Raw genomic sequence first — 21,441 nt, forward strand, 5'->3', positions numbered from 1 at the left:
TGACTAAAAATAAATTCAGAATATTTTGAATCTCTCTTTCCGTAATTGCGAATATTTTCCGAAAATATTTTTGTTTATAAAAAAAATAATTAATTCACATATTTTTATTCTTTTAACATACTTTCCAAACTAAAATTTCCAACTTCCTTTGGACACTCGAAATAACAAAAGTTATGAGCGTTTTTCTCTTTTGGCAATGTTTCAGATATTATTTTTGTATTTTTAAGTTAAAAACTTTATACTCACATCAAGGCTGGACTGGTTAAATTATCCCACGAATCTGAAATAATGGGGAAAATAAAAGAAAATTAAATTTTGTTTTTAATGGAATAAATCATTTCAATTTCAATAAAAAACTAAATTTCGTGAATTGTTTTTAATTATTATTAATTATTTAAAAATTTTCCAAAATATAGAATAAAATGAATAAAGCATTTTAATCATATAAGTGCGAGAAAAAAAATTAATGACTCTTTTTGTCATTTACAATATAAACTTGGCTTGAGAAATAAAATTAATTTCTGTTGATAGAATCATTTTGTTGAGCAAGCAAAATAATATCGTAACAATTGGACTAAATCCATAAAATCTTGGTTTTCAGGAAATACAAATGATTTATTTCGTTTTAACAGCTTTCTTTGTGCAAATTAATATTTTTAATTATAGTTTCGATCTTTTAAAAAAAGGAAAAATATATATAAAATCTGTTATTAGTTTAGATATTTTATTATCACTTATTTAATCACAGGCTTCGCACTCATCTACTAAAATCTATTATTTACTACTTTTTTACGTTATGCTACTAGGTACATAATAAAATTTCCATAGGAATTCAATTAATTTATGTAGAATAAAATTTTCAAGAAAATTAATTATTTTACAAAATTTTTATACAATTTTTCACAATAATTCAATTATTTTCATAAATAATAAAACTCATCGAAAAATTTTAATTATTTTTAATACTATTTTAAATCAATTAATCGAAAATTTCAATTATTTTCGCAAATAAAATTTTCCACAAGAATTCAATTTAAAATAAAATTTTCATTATATTTATTATATTTCGAGAAAATTAATTATTTAAAACAATGTTTATAAAATTCTTATGAAGAATTTAATTACTTATTAAAAAATAACAAAATTTTGCATAATTATTTTTAAAAGTAATAATTTTTTTCTTAAAAATTCAATTATTTTCATAAACAATAAAATGCTTTTTAGAAATTAAATTATTTTTGAAAATTTTAATAAAATTCTTAGCAACTATTAAATTATTTTCATACATAATAAAAACTTCATCTATTAATTTCGATTATTTTTAAATTTTTAATACAATTTAACAGAAATTGCTCTAAAAATGAAAATCATTCTTAAAAATTTAATTTTAATTCCTCGAAAAAATTTATTATTAAAAAAAAAGGTTTTTTTAAAATTCTTTGGAAGAACTCAATAAGTTATAAAAATATTAGAATTTTCAACAGGAATTCAATTATTTTCAAATATTTTAATAAAATTATTCGAAAAAATCAATTATTTTAAATACAATTTCAATTACATTTTTTTGAAATAAATCAATTCAATTCTTTTAATAAATGATAAAAATTTCTTATGAATTCAATTATTTAAAATTTTTTATAAAATTCGTTGCAGAAATTCAATTTATTAGTAGAATAAAAAAAAAGTAAATTTTTTTCATGAAAATTAGGAAAAAGTCAGGGAAATAAAAAATATGGAATGGAATTTTTGTCAGTTTTGTGAAGTGTCTAAAACTCTTTTTTTTTATCGTCAAGTTTAATTTTTCGATAGCTACTTTTTAGTACTACTTTTTTTAGTTTAAAAGCCTACTTTTTGCTATACTTTTTTTTAAAATTAATTATCGAGTACGAAGTCTGTAATCATGATATTAATGAATATTTTCGATTAATGCGACATTTTTTGAGCCACTAAATGTATTTTTAATGTCAATTATGTTTCATTTTGGATGTATGGTTTTCAAGGCTCGTCAATTAACCGTTCTTGCAAGCAAGGCCGTTGTAATCCAAATATGGAAATACTGTCTCAATGCAAGGTCCATCGATATTCTTTAAAGCTTAAGAGAAAATGACTCGTTTGTGCCCATTTTATAAATATATTTATATTCCTTTATTATTTAAATTTTTCCTCTTTTTTTGCTGAATGAAACACCCAGTTATCCATCACACCAACTCAATTTTATAAATTAAATTTTCATGTTAAATAATTTTTAACGTTTAATACCATCAAAATCAAATTTTGAAAAATTAAGTAGCTTCTTAAAAAATATTAAACTTTAAACTTTAATTATCAAAATTTAGTGGGTGCTGATACAGATACTTGGTTGCCAGTTTCAGCTTCAAAATTAAGAAATTAAGAACGAATTTAGTTTTTTTCTTTCTTTACTCAAATTTTTATAGTTCAAGACAGTTTCCAAATTGATTAAAAAAATTCGTTGGTGATGTTTTGGTATTAATAATTAATTGCACCTACCCATTGGTTTTCCATCCAAGTCCTTGTTATAATGATAAGAAACCTGCTTGTAAGCAACTGTTTTGCTTTGACCAGGTTGCACCTAAATAAAATTTTGATTAATTTTAAAAAGAAGAAAATTTATAGTAAAAATAAAAGTTTATAAAAACTAATATTTTTTTAAACTTTGTGCAATTTTTTCCTCTAAATTTTATCACTATTAATAATTAATAATATTTTATCACTATTTGTAATTATCACTATCACCAGGAGCGATAAGAAGAATTAATTATTGGTACATAAGGAAAGAGAGTTATGATCGAGATTGCAAGCGATAAAAATGGGGAGAGATCGTTTAAGAAATAAGAACTCAACAGGTGAATGAGAATAATGTGACTGAGACAAAATATAAGATCTGCAATTCTATAGCAGGTTTTATTAATTGACAAACAATCGGCTGGAGCCAGAGCATGACGTGACACATAACAGCTGTCCAATGTGTTGCGGTCGATCAGTCCCACGCTTTTCTTTCATGGGACCATGGTAATCTCAATCGCCACCCAGCTTACCATATAAGACTCGGATCAACTGTTATGTTGCTCACAATCACTCCGTCTATGTGTATCTGCGGCTATTGTGACTTTTAACAGTTTCGCCGACATTGGAAATATTGTCGTTAACGAGTTTCGCTCATTTCGACGAATTTCTCGCGTATACGCAGTTATTCGACTTTTTTTTTTCTTTAAACCCCCATCATATGGGTTTTTTTTTATTTCCGGCTAAAACTAACTGCTTTATACTGTTGTCACGATAGATAGAGAAAATAACTATTTCCATTTGAAGAGAAACTGAGATTGCTGATATAGAACAAACATCATGTTATAGATTGTCTGATAATATTTCTCTAAGTTGCATTTTACTGATGAAACGACAGCAGAATTTATAATACTGGTCGAGAAAAGTTTAGTTTTTTTGTACAAGAATAAACGATGGTGATTTTTATAGTATTTTTGCCAAGTATCATAAAATTCAAGGGAATCGGATCGGTTTCTCAAAAATCCTACGTTATATTGGATCCGCCATTTTGAATTTTAAAAAATTAACAGCGTATTCATAATCTCGAGAAAAAAATCAGCTATGGGATTTCGGTTTTGGAAGCATACGAATCAAGAACCAAGGTTAATTTTTGTTGCAATTTTCAAAATACATACCAATGATAGTCTTGAAGTACTTTTTCAAATTAAGAAAAGGACGTAATTCTTAGCTTAAGAATTTCATTTTAAAATTTAAACTTAATTAAATTCAACAATTAATAAAAAATCTTTTACTTACATCTTGAAGTTCCTTATCTAGCAATTCTAAACCTGGAATACCGGACGGCGCGCCAGCAGGACCTGTCGTAATATATTTTTCAGTTGTCGTAGTCGTGCCCCGCGTGGGCGAAACAGTTCTAAAAACAAAGTTTAGTTTGAAAAAACCTAACCCACTATTCAAAATTAAATGTTTTTGATTGTTTACTGGGAGATTTTTATAATATATACAAAAAATGGATTTAACAAGCTAGTGAAATGTGTTTAAATGGAGAAATGAAAGAAAGAAATTCCCTTAATTGAAAGCCAAGAAATCCTTTTAATAAATAAGTTAAGACCATTACCTTGTACTTTCAGAAACTGTTTTGCTTGAATTGGCAGCTGACCGGTATTCCACCAATGGCGAACTTGAACGAATAGTTCGATTGATTGTCGTTGTCTTCGCTTCTGGTTTTGAAACGGTCGTTTGAAGATCCTCTAATAGTGCATCTAAACAAAGTTACATTTTGATGAATGGAAGATATTTTTGATTTTTGTTGTCTATAACAGAAATTCTACAATTTCTCAATTTTTTATTAGTGACAATGACATTCATTTATTAACTTCCAAACAATGTGTAACTACAGGGTTCCTACAGAATCTGAAAATCATGGAAATCATGGAAATGGTATGGAATTTTTAAAAGGCTTCTGGAAATCATGGAAAAGGCCTGAAATTTTTAAAAGTTTCTAAATTTTTTCTGTTTTCCATTTTTTTTCTTGAATAGAAATTCAAATAATAATAAAGCTAAATAGCTTAAGAGAGAAGAAAAATTGTTGAATTTTAAGAAATTCGGATTTTTGAATTTTTGATAATTTTTGACAATTTAAAATTTTTACCAAAGAGTCGAGACTATTAAATAAGTAAAGTATTTTCCAAGAGCACAAAAATAATGAAGCTAAATCCCATAAAAGAGAGGAAAAAATGTTGAATTTTAAGAAATTCGGATTTTTGAATTTTTGATAATTTTTGATAATTTAAAATTTTTACCAAAGAGTCGAGACTATTAAATAAGTAAAGTATTTTCCAAGAGCACAAAAATAATAAAGCTAAATCCCATAAAAGAGAGGAAAAAATGTTGAATTTTAAGAAATTCGGATTTTTGAATTTTTGATAATTTTTGATAATTTTAGATTTTTTACCAAAGAGTCGAGACTATTAAATAAGTAAAGTATTTTCAAAGAGCACAAAAATAATGAAGCTAAATCCCATAAAAGAGAGGAAAAAATGTTGAATTTTAAGAAATTCGGATTTTTGAATTTTTGATAATTTTGGATAATTTTAGATTTTTTACCAAAGAATCGAAACAATTAAATAAGTAAAGTATTTTCCAAAAGCACAAAAATAATGAAGCTAAATTCCATAAAAAAAAGGGAAAAATGTTGAATTTTAAGAAATTCGGATTTTTGAATTTTTGATAATTTTGGAAATTTTAGATTTTTTACCAAAGAGTCGAGACTATTAAATAAGTAAAGTATTTTTCAAAAGCACAAAAATAATGAGGCTAAATCCCATAAAAGAGTGGAAAAAATGTTGAATTTTAAGAAATTCGGATTTTTGAATTTTTGATAATTTTGGATAATTTTAGATTTTTTACCAAAGAGTCGAGACTATTAAATAAGTAAAGTATTTTCCAAGAGCACAAAAATAATGAAGCTAAATCCCATAAAAGAGTTGGAAAAATGTTGAATTTTAAGAAATTCGGATTTTTGAATTTTTGATAATTTTGGAAATTTTAGATTTTTTACCAAAGAGTCGAGACTATTAAATAACTAAAGTATTTTCCAAGAGCACAAAAATAATGAAGCTAAATCCCATAAATGAGAGGAGAAAATGTTGAATTTTAAGAAATTCTGATTTTTGAATTTTTGATAATTTTGGAAATTTTAGATTTTTACCAAAAAGAGTCGAGACTATTAAGTAAGTAAATTATTTTCCAAAAGCACAAAAATAATGAAGCTAAATCCCATAAAAGAGAGGAAAAAATGTTGAATTTTAAGAAATTCGGATTTTTGAATTTTTGATAATTTTTGATAATTTTAGATTTTTTACCAAAGAGTCGAGATTATTAAATAAGTAAAGTATTTTCCAAAAGCACAAAAATAATGAAGTTAAATCCCATAAAAGAGAGGAAAAAATGTAGAATTTTAAGAAATTCGGATTTTTGAATTTTTGATAATTTTGGATAATTTTAGATTTTTTACCAAAGAGTCGAGACCATTAAATAAGTAAAGTATTTTCCAAGAGCACAAAAATAATGAAGCTAAATCCCATAAAAGAGTGGAAAAAATGTTGAATTTTAAGAAATTCGGATTTTTGAATTTTTGATAATTTTGGATAATTTTAGATTTTTTACCAAAGAGTCAAGACTATTAAATAAGTAAAGTATTTTCCAAGAGCACAAAAATAATGAAGCTAAATCCCATAAAAGAGAGGAGAAACTGTTGAATTTTAAGATATTCGGATTTTTGAATTTTTGATAATTTTGGATAATTTTAGATTTTTTACCAAAGAGTCGAGACCATTAAATAAGTAAAGTATTTTCCAAGAGCACAAAAATAATGAAGCTAAATCCCATAAAAGAGTGGAAAAAATGTTGAATTTTAAGAAATTCGGATTTTTGAATTTTTGATAATTTTGGATAATTTTAGATTTTTTACCAAAGAGTCAAGACTATTAAATAAGTAAAGTATTTTCCAAGAGCACAAAAATAATGAAGCTAAATCCCATAAAAGAGAGGAGAAACTGTTGAATTTTAAGATATTCGGATTTTTGAATTTTTGATAATTTTGGAAATTTTAGATTTTTTACCAAAGAGTCGAGACTATTAAATAAGTATAGTATTTTCCAAAAGCACAAAAATAATGAAGCTAAATCCCATAAAAGGGAGGAGAAACTGTTGAATTTTAAGATATTCGGATTTTTGAATTTTTGATAATTTTGGAAATTTTAGATTTTTTACCAAAGAGTCGAGACTATTAAATAAGTAAAGTATTTTCTAAGAGCATAAAAATAATGAAATTAGATTTAGAATTTCACTGGAATTTCGTAAAAATTTGACCTGGAAATCATGGAAAAGGTATGGAATTTTAAATGCGGATTTCTGTAGCCATCCTGTAACTAAACTAAACTACGTGTCTCCTTTACGTTGAAATTAATCTGCACTTCTTGGTTCTTGAAATTTTAATTTCCTTTGAAACCAATCTGTGAACTTTGAGAAATTTTGATCTTTATCGGATAATCCTGTTTGCAGATACCATAATCACAATCTGGAAGTTATTATTCAGAGAATTTGAATAATTACAATACCAAATCGACATTCAAGAACACTTTTACAGATGTAGTCGCATTTAAACTTTTTTTTAAATTTTAACTCCTATCGAGTAATTTTATCTCCAGATGGACAACATTCTGGATGTTTAGGAGTTATTTGAACATAACTTTTCGATTAGCATCAAAGATTTTCATAAAGGTCCAAACTGTACACACTGTTTTCAAGACAAAAGTATAGCAATAAATTCCCAAAAATTCAATTAGGTATTCATAAAAATTCAATTATTTACTAATTTTTAATAAATTTTTTCCCAATTCTATTATTTTCGTAACTAATAAATTAATCGCAGGATTTAAAATAATTTATGAGAATTCAATTTAAAAAAAACATTCGATCATTCAATAAATTATTTACTTTTTGTATTTAAATAATTGAATTCCCGCAGAATTTTCTAATAAAAATTGATTTTAAAATGAATTTAAGATAAAATTTTAGATAATAATTGAATTTTGAAATTAATTTTTTTGAAAAAGTTTAATTGAATTTTTTTGTATTATTTGAAGTTTTTATTTTCTAATATATATTTAATTGAAGAATTTACGAATAATCGAAATTTCGTAAAATTGAATTTTAAACAAATGGATTTGAAAATTGGCAAAGAACTTTTTCGAAAATTATTCAAAATAATCGATTCAAAGAAGAATTTTAGTTAAAAATTCTGGAAAATAATAATAATTGAATTGATAGTAATGATTTTGTCACTCAGTCATCTTTAATTATTATAAAACACCGATCACTCCGAGTTATCGATATCTTCATGTTTTATAGTTATGAAAAATTTAATTTGTACTTCTAAGTAAAATTTTCTCTTATTTGACTCAGACTGGTTATATTTTTGTCATTGGTCCCGTAATTTTTCATTTTTGGTCTGTAAAATCCGTATTTTTAAATACTTTCACTGGAAATATTATATTAAATAAATAAGAAATTAATTAAATAAATAAATAAACTAAAGCCCTGACTTTAGTATAAATTTGACAATTTCAAGAAAACTGTGGCATTAGAAGGAAAACTGGATTCTTTTCCTCAATGTTTATATTATGATTTTTTACATCCTACTTGGAATTAGCATCCAATTAAATTATTTCAATTCTTACAAATTTTACTACTTCCTTATATTAAATCCTTTCACCAAAGTAGTCTATAAATTTTTCATCATTAAAAATACTGTGCTTCAAAATGATTATCGTAGTTTGAAAAAATAAATTGCACAATGTGTCATAAATTGTTCATTCTTTACGCGTGTAAAATTAGAATTAGGCTGCCAAGAAATAATATAGCCTTCCTGTTGAAATATAATATCACTGACACTTTTATGTCTCAGTCTGATTCAAACGCACTCTTACTACTGAAATATATTGTATAATTTCCAGTTTAGTCAGACAGTGCGCGTACTTTTCAAAAACCCGAGACTCAAAGTTTACAATTGACCGTGTCAAAAATTAATTAACACCTTTAAAAAAATTCTTTTTACTCCTTCTAAGTTTGAAACGATTCTTCTCCCTTTATTTGCAGAAAATATTTACAGAATACACGAAAATAAATAAGAAAAAGAGGAATATCCTCTAAGGCCTTAGAGGCCTAAGTTTCGCTTTTTAAATTCATGATATACGAGTTTCGTATTAATTTGAGAATTTTTTTCTCAAATTTCCCTCCTCTCCCTCTTCTTTTTTATTTTATTAACGATGAAGCTATAGAAGAAAAATATGTTACAAGGACACGCCATTAAAAAAAAAGCGTGGGTGCATGAAAGGAACGTCATTCACAGAAATCCAAACAACCGCTCTTGATACACGAAACTCGATTATTTTTATGTCTCTTTCTCTCTTAAACATTATAAATAAATTTTTTTCTTTGGAAATATTCAGTTTTCTTAAATTTTACAGGCAAAATTTATTTATCATTTCAAAATTTCTCATATGTAATACCGTTCCAGTTCGGTATTCTTGAACTATTTCTAGACTTCAAAAATACCAAACAGAATTATTCCTACGATGATGGAGAATTAATTTTTAGAAAAAATTTTTTTAAATTAACATTTTGTTTAAATAAACAATTGCTTGCGTGTTTGAAAACAATTATCAATCGACCTGGAAATTTTAAATAGATATATAACAATAGCAGACAAACGTAGCGTCATCCCATAAATAAAGTCTTTGCAAATTGCACAGATCGCATCGAGATTCTGATGATGTACATCTTGTTACAAACAAGGATATATACTAATATACATATTATGTATATAGGATATATGTGCTATATATTTATATAGAATCTATGTGTTAGTATGCCGGAAATTAAGGGAGCGTCTACTTTTTCCGATAGCATAATTCGTCTCCTTTCAAATTAAATTGTCAACTTGGAAAATAAACGTTTTTAAAAATAGGTCTGTAACTATCTATATATAAGTCCCTGATGTGCAATTTTTAAATGTTTCTAAACTCTTTATTTCTCTTTTTGTACTTTGCTAATTAAAAATTAAAAATTAAAAATTAAAAATTAAAAATTAAAATTTGAAAATTTAAAAAAGAAAACTAATTTATATTAATTACCGAAAGGACGTTAATTATTTTTTAAGTCCATTTAAAAAAAAAATCTCTTTTTGGCCCTTGTTGATTGAAAATTGCCTGAAGGGAAAATTTTTAAAAATTTAAAAATTCAAAATATGAAAGTTGTGTTATACATCTATAATCGATATATTTCATTTTTTTTCGTATTTGTGTATATGTATATCGTGTCGTAACATATGTATCATGTATATACATACGTAGTTCGGATACGTAGGCCGGACATTTTTACTGACGTAACGTGCGCACTCCCACACGGCATTTTTAATTTATCATTTAAATGCATACAGGCGGATTTTTAAATCAAAAACATGGCCTTGAAATCATCGATAAAGAATTTTCAATATCACTAATTTCATTTTATTTTAAATTATTTAATTTAAAAGTTAAAACGCACCACGAATTTTTTATTAAATCATATATAACAATCTGATTTCTGATTTTGACTTCCTTTGCGATTTTTTATAAAAAAATCGCAAATTTTTTTTATAAAAAAATTTTATAAAAAAATACGTTTTCTATTTTAAAGGAATTTCAAAGTTTGTCTTTACAAAAAGCTAGAAAATTTTCCATAATTTATAAATTTATTCCACACGGAATGCCCCTAAAGGTTCTATTAATGTTCAAATGAACGAAATTGATTTATTTCTCCTTTAAATTAAAATTTTTATTACAATATAATATTGAGTGATCTGTTAAAAAAATAATTTATAAAAATTTGAAATGTTTACTTTTGTTTTTACTTTTTGTAAAGGCAGTAATTTATGAAAATATTTATATTGGGAAAAAAACATTCAGAAATTGTGAATCATTACACGGATAAGAAAAAAATTTAATTTATATTTTTTCTTATATTTTAGAAAACTTTTATTTTGAATTTATAAAAGACTCTTATAGAATATGAATTTAGAACACACAATTTTTGGAACCAATTAAATTGAAATAACATGAACATTCTGGAAAATATGATTCATTTCGTACCCCATTCAATTATTTTCAAAAAATATTCAAAATTCTATTTTCAATAATTTAGTATTTTCATAAAATTTTGCAAAAGAATTCAATTTATTATTTAAAAAACAATTGATAAAATGCATCCAAAATTCAATTTTGATAAAATTCTAAGCGACAATTCAATTATTTTCATAAATAACAAAATTCATCGAAGAATTTCAATTATTTTTAATACTATTTTAAATTAGTTAATCGAAAAATTCAATTCTTTTCAAAAATAAAGTTTTCCACAAGAATTCAATTATTTAAAATCAAAATTTTCATAATATTTATTATATTTCGAAAAAATTAATTATTTAAAACAATGTTTATAAAATTCTTATGAAGAATTCAATTATTTTCAAAAGTAACAAAATTTTTTACAGAAAATCAATTCTTTTTTTAAAAATTTTAATAAAATTTTTCGCATTTAATTCAATTATTTTCATAAATAATAAAATCGTTCGCAAGAATTCAATTATTTTCGTAAATAATAAAATTCTTTTTAGGAATTCGATTATTTTCATAAATAATAAAATTCATCGCAGGATTTCAATTATTTTCATAAATAATAAAATTCATCGCAGGATTTCAATTATTCTAAATACAATTTTACAGGAATTGGAAAAAATGGGATTATTCTTAAAAATTTAATTTCAATTCCTCGAAAAATTTATTATTGAAAAAATGTTTTTTTTTAATTCTTTGGAAGAATTCAATTATTTACAAAAAATATTAGAATTTTTCACAGAAAATCAATTATTTCTAAATATTTTAATTAATTCTTTGAAAAATTCAATTATATTCATAATTCATAAATAACAATATTCATCACAAGAATTCAATTATTTTTAAAAGTCATAAATTTCTTCTTGGAAATTCAATTATTTAAAAAAATTCTAATAAAATCTTTTGCAAGTATTCAATTATTTTGAAATATTTTAATAAAATTGTTCGAAAGAAATAAATTATTTTAGTTACATTTTTTTTAAATAATTCAATTATTCTTTTTGATTTTAATGAAATGCTTCCTAAGAATTCAATTATTTATCTACATAAATAATTATTCGAAAGAATTCAATTATTTTCGAAAATAACAAAATTATTCCCGAAAATTCAATTATTTTGAGGCATTTTAATAAAATTCTTTGCAAAATTCAATTATTTTCGAAAATAATAAAATTATTCCCGAAAATTCAATTATTTTGAGACATTTTAATAAAATTCTTTGAAAAATTCAATTATTTTCATAAATAACAAATTTTCATCACAAGAATTCAATTATTTTTTAAAGTAATAAATTTCTTCTTGAAAATTCAATTATTTTAAAGAATTTTAATAAAATCATTGTCAAGAATTCAATTATTTTCATAAGTAATAAAATGCTTTTTAGAAATTCAATTGTTTTCAAACAAATTTAATAAAATACATACAACACTAACATTCAATTATTGTCAAAAATTTTAATTGAATTCATTGTAAAATTTAATTATTTTTAAAAACTTTTCGCAATTCAATAATTTTCAATATCTACTATTTTCATAAAATTTCCAAACAGAATTCAATTATATTTAAAAAAAAAGTTTGTAAAAATCTTCGTTAGAATTCAATTCAATTCGCAAGAATTGAATTATTTTTATAAATATTTAAATTGTTTCATGAATAATAAAATTCGTTGATGGAATTCAATTAATTAGCAGAATAAGAAAGAAGTAAATATTTTTGATGAAAATTAGGAAAAAGTCAGGAAAATAGAAAATATGGATTAGAAATTTTGGTCAGTTTTGTAAAGTGTCTGAAACGATTTTTTTTTTGGTTGGCAAGTTTAATTTTTCGATAGCTACTTTTTTACTACTTTTTTTTTTAGTTTGAAAGCTACTTTTTTTTAAAATTAATTATCGAGTGCGAAGTGTGTGGTAGTAAATTGGATAAAATTGATGCCGAAAATTTGAATTGAAAAACGTTTGAAGAAATTTTTGGGAACGAACCATGGGTATCCAATCAAGTGACGAAAGTAAATATTAATTTCTTGAAAATCACTAAAGATGATTCAAGATTTTATTTGCAATCATGGGGGTTTTTTTTCCTTGAAAACGGACTGCATATAGTCGAATGGCGATTAAATTGAAAGGAAAAATAAAATTAGGCCTGTTGCCACATCGATAATATATTGAAGTTTACCTAAGTTGCTCTCGAGGTTGCTGGCCGTGGCTGCTGAGTGGCTCTGTCCCGATATAGGACCACTGTGAGTCACGATCTTTTTGCTCATGTGTGAGCTTTCCCTCGTTGTCGATGGCATTGCGACCACTTTGCAACCCTCTCGCACCAATTCTTCAACAAATTGAAAAAAAATTTTTTATAAAAATTATAAGTACCTTACTTAATATGCAAATTTTATTCTACTGTAATATTGGCTCTAAAATTATACTAATCTTTCAAATTTGGTTTTTAACCAAAGCCGAATTTAAATTTTGGACAAATTTTAAGAATTTTAATCGGAAAATAATAGAAAAATAATTTATTTATAACTTGATAATATTATCAAGATATTAATAAATTTTTTTTTCATACAGAGTGTGGCATAAGAATGGAACCCCATAAATATTTTGGGTTTTTTGAAAGTTGTTGAGCTTAAAAAAATTTATTATTACATTTTTTTAAGCCCAACAACTTTCGTTCCAACCATTTTTTGCCCCAAAATAAATATTTTAAGAAATATTTAAGGGTATAAATTTAATAGACACATTGGTCCAATGATTAAATTCACCCCCTTAGTTTTTGACCCAATCGACGTTCGACAATAAATAACTACTATTTTTTCCATTTAAACCAAATGTACTTTTTTTCTTCGCACAATTTAAATTTTAAATTCTCCTTTTGTCATACAAGTCGCATTATATTCGAAAATTCGATGTCAATGTCACATCGTATTGTTAAAAAAAAAACCTTTTACTTTGCAAGGATCCACAACTCTTCTTATTTGATTTTTTCTTTTTTACTTTTATCTTCTTCGAATCCGACATTCTATACCTAATATGGGAGTTCATAATATAAAAATTCGTCAGCATGTTAACCTTGCCATAAAATGTAGATCAAGGACAATAAATTGCATGTGTTTTTCGTGAATCTAAAATTTTTTTAGAAATATTAATTATAAATTAGAAATATAAATTTTATAGCTAACAATTTAATTATTATTTACGATTATTATACAATTAAAGAAAATTATACACATCCTCCCGTGTATGCAAATTTTTTAAATCGTTTAAGATTTCTTATAAGTAATTATGGTACTCCAGTTTTTTTTTTATACATTCATTCTCGTATCTTGTATATGTATATATGAATAAAGCACACTACTGTTCGTTTCCTGAAACGAGTTATTGTAAGCGATGAAAAACTAACAAAAAAAATTAACGTGCGTGTTCTCATCGTAAGTCAAGTGATTTCAATTAACTCTTGAAAAATACGACTTCATTATGAAATGAATACATTTCCTATAGTATTAAAAAAGATTTTTACATATTATTTTGATCGTTGAAGTAAAATTGTTTTTTGGAAACGTATAATAACTTTTTTAAGAAGAAAAATTTTTTTGTAGTAGAAAATCAAAATCCCTACAATTGGGATATTTTTGAAAGCACAGTTTTCTTTAATGTATATATCAGATTGATACTAAAGCGTGGATCAAATTGATGCCAAAAAAATTTGGGTCAATTTTTGATTCGATCCAAATTTTTTGGTATCAATTCGTTGCCACGAAAATTTAATATTTTTTTCCTGACTTTTCCCTGATAATCCAGACTTTTTCCTGAATAATTTTGTTTTTTTCCTTGACCCTAAAGAATATTCTAATTCACTCTAAAAATTATTAGAAACTCAAAAAAATTTTCCATTACATTTATTTACAAATTTCTTTAATTGTAAAATTATTCGAAAACATCAATAACTTCTTTTTTAAATAAATATTTAATGATTATTATTTTTTAGTAGGAATTAAAATTTATTAAATACATCATTAAAAAATTGAACTAATTTTAACAGAATTGAAATTAAAATTTTATTAAAAATAATTGGAATCCCGCGATGAGTTTTATTATTTATGAAAATAATTGAATTATTATTGAGAAGAAATTTATTTAAAAAATGGTCAATTGAATTCTGTGAAATTTTTTATTATTTATGAAAATAATTAAATACCTACCTATTTAATATTAGAATTTTATTAAGATTTTTTTTAAATAATTGAATTGTTTTGGAAAATTTTATTAAAATAGTAGACATTAAAAATTATTATTGAATTCAGGAAAATTTTTAAAAATAATTAAAATTTTCCCAAGAATTTTATTAAAATTTTTGAAAATAATTGAAAATTTCGGGGAAGAATTTTATTATTTATAAAGATACTTGAAATTTTGACGGGAATATTTTCAAAAACTTTTTTAACATAATTCAATTCCTGTGAATAATTTTATTATTTATAAAAATAATTGAATTCTTGAAAAGAACAATTTGTTAAATTTTTTTTTTAAATAATTGAATTCCTGTGGACTTTTGCCAAGAATAGTATATTAAAATTTTTAAAAATAATTGAATTTTGAAGAGGAATTTAATTATTTATAATAATAATTGAAATTATGACGAGAATTTTAAAAATATTTGAATTTCTGCGAAGAATTTCATTGCTTTTGAAAATAATTGAATTCTTGCAACGAATTTTATTCAAGTTTATAAAAATAATTAAACTGTGAAGAATTTGATTATTTATAAAAATAATTAAATGCTTGAAAAGAACTTCGTTAAATTTTTTTAATAATTTAATTGTTGCGACAAATTTTTTAAGAATATTTTTTAATAATTGACTTTTTTCGAATAAATTTTATGAAATTTTGTGATAATTAAATAATAAATAATTGAATTCATGTAAACATTTTATTATTTATGAAAATAATTGAATTATTTTGGAAAAATTTAGTAAAAATTTTGTAAATAATTGAATTCCTGTAGAATTTGCCAAGAATTTTATTTAAATTTTTAAAAATAATTGAATTTTGAAGAAGAATTTTATTATAAATAAAGATAATTGAAATTTTGACGACAATTAAAAAAAATTTTTGAATTTCTACGAAGAATTTTATTGCTTTTGAAAATAATTAAATTCTTAAAAAGAACTTTGTTAAATTTTTTTAAATAACTTAATTCTTGCGACGAATTTTATAAAAATCTTTTTAAATAATTGATTTCTTTCGAAAATAGTTTTATGAAATTTTGTATTTTAAATAATTGAATTCATGTGAAAATTTTATTATTTATGAAAATAATTTAATTATTTCGAAGAAATTTAGTAAAAATTTTGTAAATAATTGAATCCCTGTGAAATTTTTTCAAGTATTTTATTAAATTTTTTAAAAATAATTGAAAATTTCGGGGAAGAATTTTATTATTTGTAAACATAATTGAAATTTTGACGAAAATTTAAAAAAAAAATTTGAATATAATTGAATTTTTGCGAAGTATTTTTTATAACATTTAGAAATAATTGAATTTTTGCAATCATTTGAAACTTTTCCAAAATTCATTTTTGTTTTAGTATTTTTTAACTAAAATTCTTCTTTTCTTATGAATTTTAGAAATTCAATTTTTTTTGCAGTACTTTTACTAAAAATCCCCGACTTTTCCCTGATCAATTCTATTTTCCCTGACTTTTCCCTAAACTGTGTCAACGTTGCTTCGCAACAATTTTAATACGTTTTTTGTCTCAATTTGATATCCTTAGAAAAATTTTGTAGTAAAAAATCAAAAACACTACAATTGGGATATTTTTGAAAGCACAGTTTTCTTCAAATTATCAAATTGATACCAAAGAAGATCAAATTGATGCCAAAAATTAGGATCAATTTTTTATTTGATCCAAATTTTTTGTATCAATTCGTTGCAATTTAATACTTTTTATAGTTAACAGTGAGTAAGTATTTTAGACAAAAAATAAAAGTTCAATTTTGAAACTAAAAGTACGTTATTTGAATTTACAAAAAGAAAAAAAAATTTAGCTCTACATAACCCATGGTGTTTCTTGGAATACATTCTCCTTGGCCTCTTGGCACCAATCGCTACTAGACGCAATGTTATATTACCGGAATAAACATAAGGAGCCTTTTTGCAAAGTTATATTTGAAGATCATTTGTTTTCCACAACTATACATAGATCTATGTATTTAAATTACAACAAACTTTTGACAAATCGCCTTTAAATGAAACACTATATATTCCTAAATCTTCATAATAAATGATTATAAACGATTACTTCATATATGGTAATGCCAATGGCTTACACAATATTTAAATCCCACGTGATAACAACGAATTATATATTTATAGGTATTAACTATTTTTATATTTTCTTTAAGGTTTTTACATTTTTCTATTATTATTTCCCTGCTCGTGACGTAAGAAACCTGAAATATTAATGCCTATAAAAGTTTTTTTTTTTTTTTTTTTTTTTTTGACTAACAAAAACAGAAATATGAATGAATTATTATAAGGAAAGTTATAGGAGGAAATGAAATAATAAGTGCGTGAAATCAACTTTTCATGCTGCTGATTATTCCTTTTGGAATAATTGAAGACCTATGTAGGTTTGACAGAATGTTTTTTGACGTCAAGTGGGCATATCAAATTTAACAAATTAGGCGATCTTGTAATATCAAAACTGGCGAGCTCACCAAAAATGGATGCGATCATTTTCATTTTTTATTTCAAAATACAGAAGAATTAATTTTTGAAAATTTTAATCGAAAAAAAATCACAATTAAAAAAACTTTGATAAATGTAAATTTAGTTTTTGTATTTAAGACAAAAGTATAATATTTGATAAACGGGCATTGGCCGTTCGTATAAATAAACAAACAAATAAATAAATATAGGTAATATTTATTATTTATTTTTATTTTTCTTTAAAAATAAAATTGTTACTTAAAAAGCATTATTAAATTTTTAATTATCAAATGCAGAATATTAAATAATTTAAAAATGTGTTAATCAACGAAAACGAAAAATTAGTCAGGAAAAGTCAGGGAATTCTGAAAATGAAATTTTTGCAGCCACCCTATTATTAATAAATTTTTTAATTTTTAATATTAAAAAAAACAAATTATACTTAAAAATAAATATTTAAAAAACAGTATAAAAAAATGATTTAAATAAAAAAAATCATGATTTTCATGACAGACCTGATTTTAAACGACCAATCTTATAAACACTGTTAACTTAAAAAGGGGGCCCCCTTAAAAAGTATCAAATTACATCGAATTGATACCAAAAATGTGGATCAAATCAATAGTTAATCAAAATTTTTACCATCAATTTGATCCACTTAATAGTATCAATTTCATACTTTCAAGAAAACTGTGAATCGCGTATGAATTTTTGTTACTTAAAATTAATCCTTTTGTCATAAAAGTATTTCATTTGTAAGGAAATTCTTTTTATGTTTAATAGATCATTTTTCTCAGTACGGTTTTGCTGTTGGGGAAAATAATAAAAATTCAAAATCTCGAGAGTCGAATCGAATAAAATGGGAGTAAAAAATTCAAAAAACTTTTATTATTACTACACTGAAAAAAAATTTATTTGATTCAAATAACCAATTAATTGACTACCATCAATTAAATATTTACAATAATATTTGAATCAAATAATATTTATTGGAGTCAATTAAATGGTATTTGAACCAAAAATTTCAGTATTTGAAGCAAATACCATTTAATTGACCCCAATAACTATTATTTGATTCAATTAAATATTTAATTAATAATAGTCAATTAATTTAAAAATAAAAATTAAAAGATGATAATAACAAAGTCTCTTTTTATACCTAAATGATATCTAATAAAAAGGTTAAAATATCAACATTCAGCACATTATTGAAAATAACATATTAAAATAAAAATAAAAATAACATATTCTTTCCTTCGCAAATGCGTCAATATGCAAACATATAATACTGTATAAATAGTATATAATGGCTCAAACAAATTAAGAACTGATGAGTAAGATTTTTAATTTTGGCCTCAAGAATTATAAAAATGGTTTTACAGAGAATTTGTCAATATAGTCGGTCGTAAAACAAAAAAACAAAAAAAGAAAAGAAAGAAAAGAAATGCCTGAAAAAAATCCTCTCTATAGATAAATATTGTGTTGTTAATCTAAAAAGATATTTTCGGCCGTGTTGGACTTGGGTGGAGGCGTCAGCGCCACAATTTTCTCGAGAGTCGGTGTCTTTGGCACATTGCCCACTTTGAATTTAAAGAGTCAAACTCAGTTTCAAAAAGATTTCATTGAAATTTTTTACGAAATATCGTAATTTTAATTGATCAATTCATTAATTCTTTTACTATTTCATCTCTTGGCCAATGAACTAAAAAAATACAATTGTTTTAATTCCCAATTTTACGAATTTAAAAAATTTTCTTTTTTTGGAACATAATTTATTTTTTAATATTCTTTTGGGTTAAAAAACCGAAAGTCATTGAGGGAAAGTGTATTAATTATTTAGAAATTAATTTATTGATAAGTGCATGAAAATCTATATCGAATGTCAGACGGGAAAAATTATAAACTTTGCATGTCATTTTAATAAATGGATATTATATTAAAGCTGTTACGGAATTATGAATAAGTTTCCCACTCATGTTTCACTGGATTTGATTTGTCAGAGACCAGTCAGAGACTATAATGTCAGTCTTAGGGTAAATGTCAAACTCGAAAGGAGGAAATGTCTATGTTCACAATATAATCTATTCAACCATAACAAAAATATTTTCATCTCGAAAATTTACATTTTTTCTTCAAAAGGATAAAATTTGCTATATCGGTTAAAAAAATATTTATTTTCTAAGATAGAAATCTTAGGAAATAAATATTTTTTTACAAATCTTACTCATAGTATTACTTAAAATTTATCTAATATTTATTAAATAGTATTTATATAAATATATTATATTAACAAACTGTACTTCCAATCATAAAATTCATTGTTAGCTTAAAAGTATCAAAGTGCAACGGATACCAAAAATTTGGGTTAAATTAAAAATTGATCCTAATTTTTACCACCAATTTGATCTACTTTGGTATCAATTTGATACTTTGAAGAAAACTGTAGATTTTTCTTCTTCAACGCGTTTTCTACCCTCGACACTTGCATTAAACCTAATTTCTAATTTTTATTTTGTTATTTACTTTCTTTTCAAAATATACACAACGAATTCTTAATATTAAAGAAGTTTCGGCCTTTTTGATAAATAAATTTTTAAATATGAAAAAGTTTCCTACGAGACAGAAATGAAAGAAAAATTTGATGAAATCACAAATATTTTCGAAAAACTTACCGCGAGAATGGGTATATAATCCAAAAAATTGATATTAACGCACTGAGGAAATTCAAATTTTTCTAAATATTAAAGAAATGAATTTCGCGAGAATAATAAATATTTTGCGCACAGAGAATTAAAATAATAAAAATTTGTATTTTTATATCGATGGAATATTGATCTTGAATGAGATCGGTGGACAGGAGTCACCGTACGAGAGGTCGTGTGAGGCTGCCTGACCAGAACTGGCCTCGTCTACTGGTCCACCATCTCTCTTTTCGATTTTCTTCCCTTCTCACTTTTTCTCATTTCAAATAAGTTGGGATATATATTTCACGAGGAGGAATGGCTTACGCACACAAACAAATGGTATAGACATAGAGACATACAAGAGAAGGGTGAGAAGAGGTAGAAGGTTGCCCAGACACGAGATAGTAAAGAAGCATGCGCGATAAATCCCGCGCGAACGGGATCAAATCTTACAAGCTTCTTACACACTAAACTTCCGAGAAACTTTCAAATTTACACTCTATAATGCTATAACTGACTTCGACATTCATTATTCCCTAAGATGTCAAATACTATTAGTAGAGTCGTAAAATAATTGTTGTGTCATAATTCTAGCATATAAACATCTTTTTATAAACGTTAGAGACAAAAAAATAAATATAAATTTTTGTATACAGAATTTTAAAAAAATTAAATATAAATGTTTTATATAGAATTCTTAAAAAATTGAATATAAATTTTTTATATAGAATTTTAGAAAAAATTAAATATAAATTTTTTATATAGAATTTTTACCCTAGTTGTAATTTATAAATATATAGAAGAATCAAGTATATTGAAGGCTTATTTCTACAAGTTTTCGTATGAGGTGAAAATTACCAGAAGAATTTAAATTCTACCATATAAACATTAGAGACGTATATGAGAACTTAGAAATAAGTTTGCCTGATTCCTGATATTTTTCCAACAACAAACAACCTTCCTAAATGAATAGAAATTTAAATTTTGCATGGCGTTTTGCCTTCATAATACGCAAATATGCTCATTTTATTATCACCAGAGGGCATATAATTTTGCTTGTAATTCTAAGGCACGTGCACATTATATGCATTTACATTTTTATAATACCGCGCTTATTCTCTTTATACAGAAAATGTTATAATAGTGAAAATTATTTTCTCACAGTATGCAAACAATATTTCTGCAAATAACAAACGTTATATAACATACTTTTGAATTTTATTACGGAATTTTATATATGGCAACATTTTTTAATTTTAAGTTAAAATTTTCTTAAAAATCTTTAACAGGCAAAATTCCAGAAATGTTTTTTA

At 24.1% G+C, this 21,441-nt stretch overlaps 1 protein-coding gene across 1 annotated transcript in view; it reads right to left on the bottom strand.

Annotated features, from left to right (window-relative positions):
* LOC122502449 (mucin-5AC) overlaps positions 1-20,377 on the bottom strand; it is a 28,546-nt gene extending 8,169 nt beyond the window's left edge. The window contains exons 1-6 of the mRNA XM_043612504.1: positions 20,117-20,377; positions 12,912-13,061; positions 4,142-4,286; positions 3,820-3,937; positions 2,509-2,590; positions 247-280 (exon numbers count right to left, since the gene is read on the bottom strand). Coding sequence (XP_043468439.1) covers positions 247-280; positions 2,509-2,590; positions 3,820-3,937; positions 4,142-4,286; positions 12,912-13,029 — 497 coding nt within the window. The 5' untranslated portion in view covers positions 13,030-13,061; positions 20,117-20,377. The remainder of the gene's footprint in view (positions 1-246; positions 281-2,508; positions 2,591-3,819; positions 3,938-4,141; positions 4,287-12,911; positions 13,062-20,116) is intronic.
* Positions 20,378-21,441: the final 1,064 nt, after the last annotated feature.

Source organism: Leptopilina heterotoma, unplaced genomic scaffold (assembly GCF_015476425.1).
Source record: "Leptopilina heterotoma isolate Lh14 unplaced genomic scaffold, ASM1547642v1 Lhet_23, whole genome shotgun sequence".
In the NCBI taxonomy this organism is placed as follows: Eukaryota; Metazoa; Arthropoda; class Insecta; order Hymenoptera; family Figitidae; genus Leptopilina; species Leptopilina heterotoma.